The sequence below is a fragment of the Ursus americanus genome, chromosome 10 (genome assembly GCF_024610735.1).
Source record: "Ursus americanus isolate L20-20 chromosome 10, mUrsAme1.1.p, whole genome shotgun sequence".
Taxonomy (NCBI): domain Eukaryota; kingdom Metazoa; phylum Chordata; class Mammalia; order Carnivora; family Ursidae; genus Ursus; species Ursus americanus.
Genome location: NC_142136.1, coordinates 53,484,142 through 53,502,509, shown reverse-complemented (window position 1 = coordinate 53,502,509; position 18,368 = coordinate 53,484,142). Strand labels below are relative to the sequence as shown.

General features: G+C 42.9%; 1 protein-coding gene across 2 annotated transcripts in view; it reads right to left on the bottom strand.

The window, feature by feature from the left end:
* Positions 1-4,738, bottom strand: part of GTF2F2 (general transcription factor IIF subunit 2) — a 133,783-nt gene extending 129,045 nt beyond the window's left edge. Inside the window, exon 1 of one of the 2 annotated variants that reach the window (XM_087865131.1) lies at positions 4,504-4,738. In XM_087865131.1, the coding sequence (XP_087721257.1) occupies positions 4,504-4,569 (66 nt within the window). In that variant the 5' untranslated portion in view covers positions 4,570-4,738. The remainder of the gene's footprint in view (positions 1-4,503) is intronic. The other variant, XM_045796778.2, reaches the window with a different exon arrangement.
* Between the last annotated feature and the right edge of the window lie 13,630 nt (positions 4,739-18,368).

Below are 18,368 nucleotides of genomic sequence, written 5' to 3'. Positions count from 1 at the left end.
CTTTAGGGCTGAAGGCCTTATTTTCCCAGCTGCTGGGAGTGTGGCCACAAAGAGCCCTTAGCGGTTAGCCCCTCTTCGGCATTGCCTTCACTGAGGAGAGGTGATGTGGGGGCTTCATTTCTTTCTTTTTTCCTTCCTCTGGCCACATGCAATGGTTGGTCAACATACGGTATACCTCACCCCAAATCAGGACACCTGGAAGACTCCCTGTGGAATCACCTTCACCTTTCCTTGAGACTGCATCACACCCTCTATCCAATCCCGTTTGTCTTCTTCCTTCCACAGGTAATGATCCCAAGAGCACTCCCTGGTAAACCTAATCATCTCAGAATCAGCTTTCCAAGAAGCCCAATCTGCAACAGACAGCTTTTACTCCCAAGTTTTCTTGAAGATCACCACATGGAACAAAATCCAAGGTCACAAAAATGAAGTCCCCAGGGACACCTGGGTGGCTCAGCTGGTTAAGTATCTGCCTTTGGCTCACGTCATGATCTCAGGGTCCTGGGGTTGAGTCCCACACTGGGCTCCCTGCTCAGCAGGGAGTCTGCTTCTCCCTCTCCCTCTGCCCCTCCCTCTCACTTGTGCTTTCTCTCTCTCAGGAAGGAAGGGAGGGAGGGAGGGAGGGAAAGAAATGAAGTCCCCACAGCACCTCTATTCCCCAGGGAGACAACTCATGAAAGAGATCTAAGTTGGAAAAAAGACATTTCCTATTCTTGGCATGAGCTGTGTAGCCAAACAGACCTAAATTTAAAACACTGTTCCATACTTGGGTAAAATAACCTCCCTAAGCCTCAATTTCATCAACTGAAAAATACAGATATTCAGTATCTACTTCATAAGTTTGCTTTGTATATATATATTTGGTACATATAAAAGCTAAGTTCCCTTTTCTGCCTGTCTCCTGTCCTGATCCTCTTCTCCAACAAACATTAGTCAAAATGCCTAAAAGAGGAAGGCTGACTGGGTTAAAAACAACTTTTTGCTGGCTAGAAAGCTGATGATTAGACCTACCGCAGCCCTTCTCAGTACCTCCACTTGCTTTTTCCCAAAAAAGAGGTAGTATTTGTTACAATTCAGGCCTCAGTATGATATTCATTACTTACAAAAATCCCACCACTACTAATAACCTTGCTAACATTATCTCCTCTTCCCTATCATGTATGTACCTTACCGCCCAGCCAACCAACTAGACATGATTTTAACGAAAGTCTAAATATTGGAAGTCAAACTACAGAACTATGCTAAAATATTTTCAAACATTCTACAATTTTTAAGCCACGCTTTGGTATAAGGTGTGTAGTAATAGTGTGACCGGCTGGCAGAGACTGAGCCATAGAACAAGGTAATGCAAACTACAAGGACTAGCTCCCCGACAAGATAAAAACTGTGACTTTATGTTTTAGCAGATGACATCTATCATACAGTTAAATCCAATCATGTCTACTACCTATCAAAATTTGTTTAGATCATCAATCTCTTGTAGATTTAAGATATTCAAACCCCAGAAATGGCATTTCATTAAGCCAGAACAGTACAGGTACTGGATATTCTGGGACACAATCTTCTATATTTGCTTTTTTCTGAACACACTCTAGTTCTCCCCAGCCCTGCTGGGAAGTTTTTTTCCTAACTAATCAACTCCATACCCTCTTCTTAAATGTCACCTTCTCCATGAAGTCTTCCCCGTTCCAGCCGGAAAAACAACTATTTTCCTGCTCAAAACACTCAAAGATCTTACATGTATATTATACCTTACTGTATTTCTCCTGTTTTATACCTTTCTAGTGATGGAATTAATATGTGCAATATGGCCCATGAACTTTGAGATACTCTAAGAAGAAATTTACACATTTTGCAGCAAATGATCCTCAAAGAACAGAACTCGAAGTATTATTTATAATGAGAAATATGGGGGGTTTTTGGAGGTCTCCTTTTTAAATTTTTTTTTAAGATTTATTTATTTGACAGAGAGAAAGCACAAGCAGGGGGAGCAGCAGGCAGAGGGAGAAGCAGGCTCCCCGCTGACCAAGGAACCAGATGTGGGGCTCGACCCTGGGATCATGACCTGAGCGGAAGGCGGATGCTTGACTGAGCCACCCAGGTGCTCCCACAATGAGAAATATGAACATATAGAGTAAAGATGTGAAATCAGGTAATTCTGTTCACAAATTCTGACTGGATAAGAAGGAAGACACACTTTCTAATATGTTATATTTTAATATCATGCAAAGAAAGCCGAAAATGAACCTATTACAATTTGATGTCGTCCTATAATTTATTCCTATAATTCAGAGATGAAAATCCAAGTATACTCAAGTATGGGCATGAAAATCACACTAGATACAAACCAGTGCAAATGAAACAAGTTCAAGTTATCTGACAGCTATGCAAATCAAACCCCATTGTCCTTGGGTCTCCTTTATTAGAGCAGAAACAAAAAGTTGTCAAATAAAAAAAGAACAGGAGTGGACTTTAGGGCACAAAGTATTTGCTAGCAATTTTCGTCATCTTTCAGAGATAAATTTATCAAAGAACAAGAACTGGCAAGAAAGTTCTTTCCCACCCTGGAAAGATCTATCTGCAAGCCTGGTGGGTTTTTTGTTTTTTTGATACTTAAAATTAGAAAAGAAGATACACTGTATGCCAAGCTGGTAAGAAAAAACAGTGACACTGTAAACAGTAAGTAATCTACTTACCTTTACACAACAAGAACAAATCATTGGCTTGAGTTCTTTTTAAAGAGATAAAATGTATTCAAATACCCACACTAGAGAACACTAAAATTTTTTAACTTCATTTTAGATTATATTCCTGCACATTCTCATTTAAGTCAGTCAACAAATCCCAACAACTTTTACTGAAAAAGTTTCCCTAACTCCCCAGACTTCATTATCACATATCTATGATGCTGAGATAATTTTCTAATTTTGATTCCGGTTATTGTCCTCTCAAGCTTTTTTTTTTTTCCCCCATTGAATTATTTGCATCCTTGCCTTACTCAAAACCCTCCAACAGGTTCCTCACTTCCTGAAGGCTGAAGTTAAGACATCTCCATTTCACAATATGATAATATGAGTATATGGTCCCAAACTTTTTTTTTTTACACAAACCTTCTGCTCTGAGGCATAATAATCTCCTTTGTTTTCCAGGACACACCATGTTAATATGCATTTTCAGTCTTGCATTTCTGTTCCACTCTCCATAATATACTATGCTAATGCCTCTGTCTACCCATCCAATTGTGTAAGGCAAACAATATTCACTGAGCATTGATTGTGCTCCAGGAATTAATGTATCATCTCAAGTTCTACCATTTTTTCAAGCTCTTTCAATCTGCAAGGGAGATCTTAATGATTTCCTCCATTTGGCATGCAGTAGAGAAATGCCCTAGGAGAAATTTACCCCAGCCTTTTAGGACATAATACTGACATAGGTGTGAGAAGTCATATGAGTGCCAGAGTGTAAGACTGGGGTTGAAAATAATAAATAAGAGGTGATTCATTCATTCATTCATTCCATATCTGTTGAGCAATTACCATGTGTCAAACACAATTCTGGTTGGGACAGGCAAGGAACCCATTCTCATAGAATGTGTGTGAGTGCACCCACACTAGAGAGAAGGAGGTAACCAACACTGAATACATGAACATACAATCACTTTAGACTGTGACCAGTGCTTTGAAAAATATAATACAGGTTTAACATGCTAGCAATTGATCATAAGGGAGTTTTAGAGAGGTGGACAGGAAGTGCCCCCTCAGATTTAACTGATGAGAATTCAACCATGTGATAAAAGTTTTAAAAAAATTAAAAAACCAAAGGTCCTAGTTCAAAGACTGCCATATTCACATTTTGAACATAAATATGTCTTATGAAACTCCCCAGGAGACAACACTCCTCGATATGAAAAAGTAAAGCACAAATACTGTGCTCACTCAGGGCTAATCAAGATTGCTGCCTTTACAAAAAAAACACTCTAAAAGAACACTCCAGTTCAATGGCCTCTCCTTCCGTGAGTTCAGAGCTCTCTCAGCTCTCCTGAGAACTCCAATAAGGGCCATCAACCTAAAAGAACACGTTAAGGGTACACAGTGGCCCGTTCTACTTTCTGACCGAGAAAATTGTACAGGAAGCAGACACTCAACTTCCTTACACAGACTCACGATTAAAAACACTTTCACCAAAAGTAGATAAATTCTTCAGTCTGCGTTAAAATACACCACTCGAGTCGGAGAACACCAGCACAAGACCCCAGAAAAACCACACGGTGGGGAAAGGAATCCGTTCCAGGGAGGTTCGGACTCTTAATTGTCTCAATTAAAGAGTCCCTCAACTAATTGCCTCACCTGCAAACTAGTTTGCACGACTCCTGCCTCTGAAGCTATGTATAGCTCTAACGAGATAGCCGTAGAGAACTTTAAAAGTCTCATGGAATGGGACAGTCTCAAGTCAGTTCAACTACTTAAACTAGGAGAAGCGCAAGCGAGAGCCGCACGAACATACCTTGACTAGCCATACACCGGTGTTCTGTTTGGCGCCGGTCAGATCGAGTTCCCCACGCTCGGCCATGGGTCTGTTGCCAGTGGAGGCGAGTGGGCCAGAGCAGCGGCCCCGGACCTGGGGGCCTGCGGAGCAAACAACTGGAGAACAGGGTACGCCGCGGCCAGAGGCAGGCTATGAAGAAACCGCGTCCACCCGCCAAGATACAGGGAATCCCCGGAAAGAGAAACACGCCGCCGGGAGGCGGGAATTGCGCCTGCGCGGTGCGACCGTCAGTACGGCGCGCCGGTGCGGACAAACCTCCTAGTTAGGCACTTTCTTGAGTGGGCGTGGCTATTGAGTCTGGTTGCATCTGAGTGATTAACACACAGGGTAGGATGAAACAAAATGTCCACAACACATTTAAAGACCAGGTCAGCATAAGTGAAGAAAGACAGCGTCAAGACAGAAAAATGGGGTTCAAAGAGACAAAAGCTGTCAGTATGTGTCCAACCCTGGCCAAGGAGAGAAACAATTTTTGAGGACAGTGTGGGAATAATAAAAAGAGTAAGTGAATTAGCGCACGTGGGCGCTAGAATCGGACAGTGTAGCCCTGAGAATGCTGAAAACATGCTGTTTGTAGACCCGAAAAAAAAAAGGCGGGGAGTGTCTCAGGTGAAAGTCTATCCTCACACGCCTTTCAGACTCCAAAACGCAGTCCATATAATTAGATCAACGACAAACTTTAGACCTGTAAGACAAACCTGATTCCAACTCCCTGGCTTTAAACAGTTTCCTCTCTGTCTTCTTGCACCTAGCATAAAATTCAATCTTCTCTTCGAAGGCCCTCAATTTGATCCCTGCCACTCAATCACACATCGAACAACACCCAACCGTCGGACCTCCCCGAACACATCAGGATCTTCCTCAATTATTTCGCACCCTCTGCACAATGGATGCCCTCTACTCATAGACAGATGCCCTATTCCCCCCTTACCCCTCCTTCTCACCCCTGTCCTCTGATTGGCAAACTCCTACGTGGGTTTCAAGACTTTCAGAAATGTCACTTCCTAGGAAACCTTTTATTAAATTCCCCAGAGGAAGCTGGTTTTTCTTCACATCACAGTGTGATACTTATCACCCTGCACTACTATATACATGTTTACATGCTGCCTTTGCTTTCTAGACTATGAGCTCCTCCTAGGTGGAAAGAGTGTTTTATTCATTTTGTATCCACAACAGCTAGCACAGTACTTGACACATTGTCAGATTTCAACAGGCTTTAGCTGAATGAACATTTGCTGAAAGAGAAACAAATAGTAAACTATGTAAGAATGGCAAGTGCTGTATTGAATCAAACATCAGAGCCATGCACATAATTGAGGAAATTCCATGTCTGTGCAGCATAGAGCCAGGAAAAGTTGTCAGGTTTCCATGGTCAGCTGAGAACACTAATAGGAAAGATGGGAGACCAGGCATGGGTTGAAAAGGAAGGTTACATTCTTGCGTCAAAGCTTACAAAAAGGCCTTAAAACAAATAAAGGGTGAAAAGAGCTGCTTTGAGCTTTGATCCAACAGAAGGAATACATTGAAATATGAGACCATGAGAAAAGGGAATTAATGTAGCCTGGAGCACCCTAGTAATGGACTTTAAAGGATTAAGACCTTTGATCTATGGGTCATGGGAAGACCTAAAATGAGTGTGTGTGTGTGTGTGTGTGTGTGTGTAGGGAATAAGGGAGAACAAATGGGTAAAGAAGAAATGGCTAGAGAAGAAAGAGAAAAGTGCAAGATTTTAAAGTGATTACATAGGGTGGGGTGCCTGGCTGGCTCAATCAGAAGAGTATGTGACTCTTGATCACCTGAATCTTGAAGTCCTGAGATCAAGCCCCATTTTGGGCATAACGCTTACTAAATACATGCATACATACACATGTACGTACATACATAGGGAAGAAGAAAAAACTATTTAGCACCCCATCCTCACGTAGTGTTGAACAAAGAACAAATTTTCATCTGTCCTTTCCAAATTCCCAGCTTGAGGAGGAATGCTTATGAGCTGTGAGAGAAAAGGACGAGGGAGGGCTCTGCTGTTGCTAGGTGGAGTGGGGAGACCACCAGGCCCTGAGGCCTTCGCCCAACCTGTCTCCGGGATGTTGCGGGAGGTTCTTAGTCTCCCCACAAAAAAGAAATCAAGGACAGACCAGACACAGTAGTTGAGAGGTGCAGGTGAAGAGTTTATGAAAGTGAGAGAACATTCTCGAGATGTGAGAGTGGTCAAGCTCAAGGGAGAGTTGTGTGCCCTGGGGTTTGGGTCTCTATCATTTATTGACGGTTGCTAACAAGGGGATGGATAATTTATTATCTGGGGACTGGATTTCTTTGGGAGCAAGGTTTCACCTTTCTCCCTTACTTGGCCAGGGTCTCTGGCCTTTATCTTGGGCCTGTCTGCTTTGATCCAGCTTCTTGTTGCTTTATTTTAGAGTGCTGTCAGGACAGATATCTGATTTTCCTGTTAGCTGACCCTGACTCTCCCTTTGCTGGCCCCCAGCTAATGGAGGATAGTCAGCAGAACGGCAGGCAGGAGCAAGGGGCTCCTGTCCTAAGAGAAAACTACCCTTACAAGGAAAAAGACCCCATCCTGTTATTCTACACCACCCTGAAAGGAGCCCTCCACCCTCTCCCACACAAACAACTATCTGATAGGTAAATGAGGGCATGGACAAAAACCTGATTGGGTGACAGGTGTGTGGAGGGTTCATCAGATAAAACAGCCCACCAACAGTCTCATTAAAATCCCCTAGATTTAAACACCAAGACGGCAAACCTCTCTGGTCCCCTTCCTCTTTGGGAGCTTTGTGCTATCGCCCAATAAACTCTGCTTCACTGCCCGCCACACTTCCTCTGGTCTATCTCTTCATCCTCTGAAGTGGCATGACCAAAAACCGTGGGCACTAAAGGAAAAGAAATCCTGAAACACAGCCATCCTGTTAGAACCTAACTGACTGCCAAACTAACACTGTGAACCAGAGTCACAGATTTACTCTGGAGACCAACAAAGTATTGGGTATCACAGACAGATTTTCACCTTCCTGAGGGCCCATTATGTGCCAGACAGCAATAATTTTGGCCTGATCCAACTTTGTGTTCCTTCCACCATGATCCCACACCCTTTTTTTTTTTTTAAAGATTTTATTTATTTATTTGACAGAGATAGAGACAGCCAGCGAGAGAGGGAACACAAGCAGGGGGAGTGGGAGAGGAAGAAGCAGGCTCATAACGGAGGAGCCTGATGTGGGACTCGATCCCAGAACGCCAGGATCACGCCCTGAGCCGAAGGCAGACGCTTAACCGCTGTGCCACCCAGGCGCCCCTTGATCCCACACCCTTAATATCCATCCTCAAACACACATGTTCCCTGGATTTCCACTTGTGTAAATTATAAAACTGGGGCACCTAGGCGGCTCAGTCAGTTAAGTGTCTGCCTTCAGCTCAGGTCATGATCCCAGGGTCCTGGGATTGAGTCCCGCATCAGGCTCCCTGCTCAGTGGGGAGTCGGCTTCTCCCTCTCCCTCTGCCTCTGCCCCTCCCCCCCACTTATGCTCTCTCTCTCAAATAAATAAAATCTTTTTAAAAAAAAATATAAAACTTAAGTAATTCTTTGAAGTATAGTGCACTTCTGGGTCATACTTTGTACCTCATCCTTGGGGCCTGATGGAACTTGAGTCTAGTTATAGGTCTAGGAGCAAAGAGATGGTGAATGGTGAGTCCTGAGGAGAATTAGCATTTTCAGGCAAGACAACTGCCTTATGGGAAGCTATTACAATGTCTTTCTTTTTTTTTTTTAATTTTTTTTATTATATTATGTTAGTCACCATACAGTACATCCCTGGTTTCTGATGTAAAGTTCAATGATTCATTAGTTGCGTATAACACCCAGTGCACCATGCAATATGTGCCCTCCTTACTACCCATCACCAGTCTATCCCATTCCCCCACCCCTCTCCCCTACAATGTCTTTCTTAATCTTCTCAGGGGAGATTAGGGGATGTAGAGGACACTGCCACTGGAGGTGAGGAAGCTGCTTCTACGTGGGGGTGGGAAGGCCACTTCCACTGGCAAAGAAGATTCATCAGAATTTAGGGCTTCAGGGGCACCTGGGTGTCCCAGATGGTTAAGCATCCGTCTTTGGCTTGGGTCATGATCCCAGAGTCCTAGGATCAAGCCCCAAGTCGGGCTCCTTGCTTAGCAGTGAGCCTGCTTCTCCCTCTCCCTTTGCCCCTCCCCCCGACTCGTGTGCATGCACGCGCTCTCTCTATCTCAAATAAATAAAATAGAAAGAATTTAGGGCTTCAATGTTCGCAGCTTCATCTTCATCTGGGTCTTTTCACACATCCCCATTCCAAAGACACAGGATCCCATTCTTTCTCAATCAATGCCCTCACTTAAATACAACCTTTGAGGCTGGGAGTTCAACCTGTGTGGTAATTCAGGGAATCCCCAAAGGAGCAACTGTGTTTGATTTTTAGCCCCCTCAGCCCTGCAGCTACAGGAGATAAAGGTCTTTATCTTCATCTTCTTTATCTTTTATCTTTTTAGCTTTCTGGTCCTGTAGGCAGGCTTGAACTGGGAGTTCAAATCCCTGAGCTTGTCCTTTTCTTTCACCACTTTGTCCAGCAACATTAGGAGAACATATATATTATATTTATATTGGCAGGCTGGAGACCAGGAGAGCCGATGGTACACTTCCACTCTGAGGCCCAAGGCCTGAGAGGCAGAACTAATGGTGTAAGTTCCAGTCTGAGTCTAATGTCCCAGCTTGAAGACTGACAGAGAAAGGGAATTCTCCCCTACTGAACATTTTTTTTTTTTAATTTAGGCCTTCAATGGATTGGATTAGGCCCAGCCACACGAGAGGACAATCTATTTTATCAAATGTTAATCCATTCATTAACACCCTGACACACACCCAGAATAATGTTTGACCAAATATCTAGGCAACCAGAGGCTCAATCAAGTTGACAGATAAAACTGATCATCAGAGATACAGGGTTCAGTGCCCAAAAAGATTACTTCAAAGTTCTTTGCTCTCCCAGATGATTGACTAGTCAAATTCTTATTAAATCTTTTAAGGCACAAATGCAAGGCAAGGAGGGAGGGCTCAAGAACTCACTGCTGGCTGAAATTTTTCCCAAGAAGTCAGTAGGGAATTCCGCCGGGCCTTGTAAATTCAGAACACCACAATTCTATCATGTAGCCACTATAGTATAACCATACTGTCATTCGAAGAGATGCTGCAAGTGAGTTGAGAGAATTCGAATATTATCAGTAGCTGAGTCTTGTAACCAAACTAACCTGAGTTCCTTGGTGAGTTACAGGTAGAGACCACACCAGGTAGAATTGTCACACAAAGTAATCTTTACTTGCAGCAAATACTGAGATCACGGGGAATAATTTCCAAACCTGTGACTCCCTGAGCAGGGGTGAACAGGTTCTATTTATTTAGGGTTTGGGATGAATATTCAGAAAGGGGAGCTTTGTCATTGCATGTAAAGGCGGGAATAAGTTTGCGCAGGCGTACTTGGAAAACATGCCTCTGCTGCAGGCATCCTGTGTTACGTCAGCGAGGTTTGTGCTCCTCCTTGGGTGGAGACTTGTTGAACATCATAATGAGGCAGAGGTAACTGTGGGGCTTTGAACATGCTCTGAGAGCGGTATACTGGGTGGGGTCTTGGCTGATTTTCTCAGGTAAGGAATGCAGGGTCTTGCTTACTTTTGAAACAACACTGGGAGTTTTACCATTGATTGTCTCTGATACGGTTAGCCTATTTCCTGGTTCGGTAGAGACTGCTCATCTTTTCATTTCTTTCGTTCCCTTAAAAATCCTTAACTACCGAAGTTTTGCATTTCTTTGTAATCTGACACGTCCTGGGAAGTTCTGCAAGAAGGGTGCTAAGACAAGTAGAGCCTTAGGGCATAGACCACAGAAACTAGCTGGGGACCCGAAATGACTTCTCTTGTGTCACGAAAGCTACGTCTCAAGTCTCTTTTTCTGGGGACCCTACCTCTTCCTGCTTGTATTGCAGATATTGTCCCTGGCCATACCGCATGGGCCCAGTGTTTTTCCAGGCCAGAGGTTCTATTTGTTCATACTCAAAAACATTCTAGCAAGGCAAAGAACACCACCATAGAACTCTTCTTCGTACACTAGACTTACTATGTATTGGTTATTTTTTTTTAAGATTTTATTTTCTTTAAGTAATCTCTATACCCAACATGAAGCTCAAACTCACTGAGATCAAGAGTTGTATGCTCTACTGACTGAGCCAGCCAGGTGCCCCTAACACCCCATCTCTAAATCCTCCCTGCGCTTCCCTTTACCTCGTCAGTTCTCTCTTCCACAGAATACCCATCTTCCCTGGGAGATTCCTTGTTTCCCCAGTTATGCACAATCAAAAAGAAATACCCCCTGAAACAGTTTCCATATTGTTGAACGTGAGCTTTGGAGTCAAACATATTTTCAAGTCATAGCTCTGCTGCCTACTCACCTACCTACTTTATCATCTCTACACCGATTTCCTGGCTTATAAAATGGGGTAATTATACCTACCTCATGCAGTTCTTATACGACTAAATGAGAAAACAAACCAAAAGGAGTTAACACTATAACGTGAAAATTAGTTGGTAACTTCATTAATTATATCGTCAAATAATTGAAAGGAAGCACAAAAAGGATTTAGCATACCCGCGGTGTGCTAGTAATGTTTCACAACTGGCTTCTGCTAACCCCCGGGAAAAGCCCTGGTTTGTTGTGTTTGCCTGATTTGCAGCGTAGAGGTGGATGAAATGCATAGCAGCATGCCCCTCTACGGTATTCACCATACGGATCCAGGAGATGTAAACACGAGCAAGAGCACAGACGACAGTAAAATCGTTGGGAAGTGATGCGTTTGGGGGTTTTATTAGCTTAGTGTTTAATGTATTCAATCGTTTAGTGCTCTGGAAAAAGGTAGTGGCCTCTGCAAACCCTAAAAGGAGAAGGACCTGTATGTTTGTGTCTGTGGAACAGAGAGGATGCCCATGAGCAGGGCTCAGTAGCTGAGCGGGGAGGCAGTTGGAGAGGGAATGAGGGGAGCAGGCAATGCAAGACCCTGGAAGTCTTGTTCAGATCGAATATAAACTTGCAGAAAAGTTTGTTTATTGTTAAAGATTTTATTTATTTATTTGAGAAAAAGAGAGAGAGAGCAGGGGAGGGGTAGAAAGGGAGGGAGAGAGAATCTTGAGCAGATTCCATGGTGAGCATGGAGCCCAACAAGGGGATTGATCTCATGACCCTGAGATCATGTCCTGAGCCGAAACCAAGATTCGGAAGCTTAACCAACTGAGCCACCCAGACACCCCAAACTTGCAGAAAAATTGGAAGCTTGAATACAAAATAATCAGATTTACATTTTCTAAGGTGTATTATTTTTTAAAAATAATCTCTTTCCCCATCATGGGGCTCAAACTCACGACCTCGAGATCAAGAGTCACATGCTCTTCCGACTGAGCCAACCAGGCACCCCTCAGATTTACATGTTTAAAAACATTCCTCTAACTGCTATGGGAAAAAAATGGATAGGAAGGGACGAGAATGGAAACCAGGAGACTAGCTCAGACATTATTGCACTAATCCAAGCAGAAGAGGACAGTGGTTTGGATTAGGAAGGTGGCGGCGGAGATGAAGAGAAGCAGATGAATAAGGACACATACTGATAGATTCAAGAGGTAGAACCGACCGGGTTTTGGGATTCCTTGCTGTGTAGCAGAATGGGACCATTGGACAAGTGATAACTCAGTAACAGGAAACAAAACACATGCAAGCGCCCACAGAGTATTGTTCCCTCTGGGAGTTCAGACAAGACTCTGGATGTATTTTGCCTGGCAGATGACATAATTCAGTTGAATTGCTTGTGTTAAGTGCCTTGTGTATGAGGTAACGTATGGCTGCCATGGCCTCCGAGAAGCCCTCATTCTCAGTAAGTCAATTTAATTGTCCATTAGGGATTACTCTGGGAATAAAGTATTAAATAAAGCATGAGAAAATTTAACTTGTCATTGCTCTAATGAAATCCAATTTGTTTTCAGATAGGTTTACCAAAACTTTTGGATCACACTTTATATATTCAATAAAGTTATGGTTAAGAAATAGCATTGAAATAGTTGGTCAAAGTACCCAGATAAAAACCACAAATAACAGTAAGTCCTAAAATACCATATTAAACAGATGGACCCTCACTAGTGTTCAGATTTCAAAGCCAGAGAAGCCACATGTACTGAATATCAATGAGGAATTATGTCCACATTCCTGCTAAGAGCAAAATCTAGGGATTTCCATATTGATGCATCAGACTTCCTACCCCAATACACTTATCATTATGGGCAGGGTAGTTTTCATAGGTCGGGTTAGGTGACAGTTTTAGCTAAAGCAAGCCCATGCCTCCCCCATCAATGGGTAGAGTGGAGACAAGTTCAGTTTACGGCTCCTTTCTGTAAGGAGAGCTCTTGTTTTCCAATGTAACTTTTACTTCTCTCCCATGTAAACAGCTGAGTTGACTCTGTTCCATGAAGTAGCTGGGGGCCAATGGTTCTTCCATCTTACTATTTCACCATCTCTGGGGTGTTGCCCTTCTCTACATGGTGGACCACAATGTCTACATGTTCCAACCAACAGGAAAAGGGAAAGGGGAAAAAGATTATACATCATTTTGGCCAGAGCTTAAAAATGCTTTTTCTCATAGCAACATTATTCACAATAGCCAAAAGGTGGAAGCAACACAAGTGTCCATGGGAGGAAGAAAGGATAAACAAACACATGCAAATACACACACACACACACTGGAATATTATTCAGCCTTAAAAAAAGGAAGGAAATTCTGTCACATGCTATAACATGGATGAGCCTTAAGGACATTATGCTAAGCAAGATAAGCCAGTCACAAAAGGACAAATATGTACAATTCCACTTATATGAGGTACTTAGAGTAGTCAACTTCATAAAACATGGTAGGAAAAAAGGTAAAATGGCGGTTGCCGGGAGTAAAAGGAGGAAGGAATGAGGAGTTAGTATTTAATGATACAGAGTATCTATTTTGCAAGGTGAAAGGATCCAGGAGATGGATGATGACAGTTCAACAATAATGTGAATGAATTTAAGGTCACTGAATTGTACACCTGAAAATGGTTAAAAATGGTAAATTTTGTGTTATATGTATTTTACTGCAATTTTTAAAAACGATTTTATTTATTTATTTGTCAGAGAGAGAGCGGGCACGCGCACAAGCCGGAGGAGCCGCAGGCAAAGGGAGAAGCAGGCTCCCTGCTGAGCAAGGAGCCTGATGAGGAACTGGATCCCAGGACCCTGGCTGGGGTCATGACCTGAGCTAAAGGCAGACACTTAACCAACTGAGCCACCCAGGCATCACTTTACAACAAATTTTTAAAAAGATTTTATTTATTTATTTATTTGCCAGAGAGAGAGAGTGAGCTCAAGCAGGGGGAGCGACAGACAGGCAGAGGGAGAAGCAGGCAGAGAGAGAAGCAAGCTCCCCACCAAGCAGGGAGCACACGCAGGACTCCCTCCCTGGACCCTGGGATCATGACCTGAGCTGAAAGCAGATGCTTAACTGACTGAGCCACCCAGGTGTCCCTTTACTGCAATTCTGAAAAACACTTAGAAAACACATTTTTTAAAAAAATCTTAAAAAATAAAAAATTTTTATAGTCTAGATTGGGATCCAAGGATCATGCATTGTGATTGGTTGAGATGTCTTTTAGCTTGCATTTTCTCTCTCATTGTTATTTAAAAAACAAAACACTAGGTGTGCCTGGCTGAAGAGCACTCTTGATCTCAGGGTCATGAGTTCAAGCCCCATGTTGGTGTAGAGATTACTAAGAAAATGAACTTTAAAAGAAAATCTTCTAAAAACTAGATTAGATTTCCTGTACACGTTTCTCCATTCTGTATTTTGTTGATTGTATCCTCAGGGTGTCATTTATGATATTTCTCCTTCCCTTTGATTTCCTACAAATCGGTAGTTAGATCTTGAAGCATAATCAGACCCTGGTTCTATTTTGGTGAAGGTGAAGACTATTTCCTTCATATGGGCTCTTGTGCACTTTCAGCATGAGATGTATCATGCCCAGTTTTCTTTCTTTTTGTGATGTCGGCAGCCATTAATGATTATTCATAGACGCAGCATTTCATTAGGGATCACAAAGCTGTTATATTCAAAGTCTATCATTTATTCTTTGGAAAAAATTTCCCAGCATCATTCCCATGAGATGAAAGATAAAAACTTGATTCTGGCACAGACCCGAGTGAAGGCCAGTGAGTGAGGTTTTCATCATGTGAAGGCTGGGTCATAGGCCAATGACTACTTGGATTAAAAAGTATATCCAGGGGCACCTGGGTGGCTCAGTCGGTTAAGTGTCTGCCTTCAGCTCAGGTCATGGATCCCAGGGTCCTGGAATCCCAGGGTCCTGGAATTGAGCCCCACAGCTGGCTCCCTGCTCAGTGGGGAGTCTGCTTCTGCCTCTCCCTCTGCCTGCCTCTCCCCCTGCTTGTGCTCGATCTCTCTCTCTCTCTCTGTGTCAAATAAATAAATACAATAATAAAAAAAGTATACCCTGAACAGTGGAAGAGTACCTCAGGGAGAGCAGCTTGCAATCCACCTGCAATACTCTGGTTTCCAGGCTCATATCCTCTTTGTCCCTCAAGCCCAAAGCCATAGTCTTTTTTATTTCCCCCACAATGATGAGGTACAGGTGAAGTCCAGTGGGGTGGAGTCCGGAGCCGACAACCAAGATAGAATTCTTGAGGCGTCTTTGGTGCAAAATTGGTGGTTTATTAAAGCACGGGGACAGGACCCGTGGGCAGAAAGAGCTGCTGCCCCGGGGTGGTGAGGAATGGCCTATTATATACCTTCAAGTGGGAAGGGGGTTAAGGATAGCATGAGTCTCTAAGGAATTATTACCGTCTAATAAAACCTTAATCACGAGACCCTTCAGACGTATATCGGTGGGCCATATGCTTGGGGGATGATTGCCGATTCGTATCTTGGGGGGGGGGGTTAGAGATAAAGTAATTGTTTCCAAAGGAATTTTTATACGTTAAAGTAGATTATGGGATCTTGGTGGAGGGGAGGGGGTCAGGCTAGGACTGCCCTTTGCCCTTAGCAGCTGAATTCCTAGAGGAATGTCACCGTGCCTGTTTCAAGGACTTGTCAATGGGCTGTAGGTCGTAAGGAAATTTCATTGTGTCTACATACATTTCCTTCTGGAAGGTAGGTTACCGATAGCTTTGTTCTTGTAAACTGCTAAGACATTTGTAAACTGAAGGAGACTCAAGTCTTGCAAGATTGTAGTATCTATAGGTTAACTGTTTCTTTAACTGAGGGCCTCAGAGGGGAGGAGGGTGGGGGAATGGGATAGACTGGTGATGGGTAGTAAGGAGGGCACGTATTGCATGGTGCACTGGGTGTTATACGCAACTAATGAAACATCGAACTTTACATCAGAAACCGGGGATGTACTGTATGGTGACTAACATAATATAATTTAAAAAACATTAAAAAACAAAACAAACAAAAAAACACATCAAGTTGTAGGGGTGCCTGGCTGGATCAGTCAATAGAGCATGTGACTCTTGATCCCGGGGTTGTAAGTTTGAGCCCCGTGTTGGGTGTAGAGATTACTTAAAAATAAAATCTTAAAAAAAAAAACCAAAACTGTTTCTTTGTCCTTTAGGGCAGCCAGGAGTGTCTGAGGAATGCTGCATACATGGGGGGGAGGGGATTACAGGGTGTCGGCTTCTGCTTTGGCCTCAGTTTGCCTTTCGTTTCCTCATCACACGATATCCTTTGATCACCCATCAAGAAAAGCCTGCATGGCCCATTAAAACTGGAGCCCCCAAATTTGCAACTGGCTGATTGCCTAATTGTTTTTACTCCTAGGTATAATGGATTTCTACAGCATTTGCCTGTCAAGCATCCAGAGAGAAAGTCCCCGTCTTTCTTCTGCGATTGTTAAAGAGAATGAAGTGCCAAGTAAACCTGTCCGGTGTGCACACAGTTTCAGCTCTGTGTGGGGATAAATGAGACTGGGTCATGAGTCTTTGCTCTGTAACTAGCTGGCCCATGTAGACACATCTCTGTAATTCCTCGGGACTAGTAAACAAGCTAGACTTGGGAAGACAGAACTGATCAAGATGGAATGACTTGTGAGAGGAGACGGTGGTTCACGATATTTCTGCTCCATTGCTGTCTGTTTTTCTGACTTTAAGGCTCAGATTTAACTGTGGCTGGGGAGAAAACCCTTAGCAGTTACTTATCACCTTATATTCTTTTGTTTCTATGCACTCCCTCATTAATAAGATAATCAGAATTTTTCGTATCTCCTGAATCTAGAGAGTATTATGTAAATCACACTTTAACATTGATTTTATTGTATTGATTCTTTTACAATTCCTTCCAGCTCTCAGAAACCTTGAGCAAAGAATGCTTTGTGGTGAAAGGGATGTTAATTGCTTTCCCTGGGGTCAAGCATCCTCTTTGTAAATCATGAATCCAATAGCTGTTAAGAACCCAGAGGGAGAATTGACCATTAGTATTACAAGAGTTATAATTGGGCATTTTTTATTTAACTCTAATGCAAATTTGTTTTCGATAGATTTTTTTCCTCTTCTGACGTCTTCTAAATGAAGTTATTACTGCAAATCTTTTGACTCAGCTTATCCATTATGTTGGTTAACTATATGAGGCTTTATTCCAAGAATCTCTTCCCTCAATGACTAAAACCCCCCTCTCTCTTTTCAACATAAAGTGTGGGTCACTGATGATTTACAAAGTGCACTTAACAGTCCTGACTTTCTGTATTGGTTGTGGTGGTGGGGTTGGCAGGTGGTGGGAAGAGAAACGCTAGGATAAAAATTCCTCTCCATATCCAGACAGATGTAACCAGTATCCTCTTGTGTGAAGAGGCAGACTAGAGCAAATATGCTGCACCTGCTACGGTACTATTTGAATCTAGATGAACTTTCTATGTGATATTTAAATTCCACTAGGCACTAAAAATTAAAACTATAATACTTACATTGGGAGAATACTTGAACAAGCTACTATTGGGTGTGAGTTGCTTCCTATCTTCTTGGACATCTCTCACTGATGCCATTGGCTATAACTCTGGGGTGGTTTTAAAATCCTTCCTTCCTTCCTTCCTTCCTTCCTTCCTTCCTTCCTTCCTTCCTTCCTTCCTTCCTCTTTTTCTTTCTTATATTCCAATTCTTTCGTACTCTTTCCTTCAAAATGCAAAGCCTAGTACCCCTCCTCCTCCACATAGAATATAGGCTACACCTATTAACTCACTTCAAACAAATAGGATGGGGTTATATGATTACCATGGTTAGTTCATAACGAGAATAGCTTTCCACCTGTTTCTCTCTCCCTCCCTCCCTCTTCCTCCCCCTCCTTCCCTCTCCCTCTCACTCACACACACACACACACACACACACACACTCTCTCTCTCTCTCTCTCTCACACACACACATACACAGAGAAATTATTTTGTTCAGGCTATTCAATAGGGGAAGCACCCTAAATCTGAGGTCAGAGTGCCTCAGCAGGATGGCTTTATCTTACACTTTTATAGGGAGGGGTAACGAGTTACAGATTTATAGTTTTGGGTTTTTTGCCAGCAGAAGTCTCAGTCAGTTATCCGAAGAGGAAAAGTTTTTCTATGGTGAGCTGGTAACAGGGGGACAAAGCCGGTCTAATTTTAGCGAATCAAACATGAGACAGAGAATGGGAAGTTGAAAGGTGGTGTTGGAGGGTCTGCCTTGTCAGCAAGCTCAG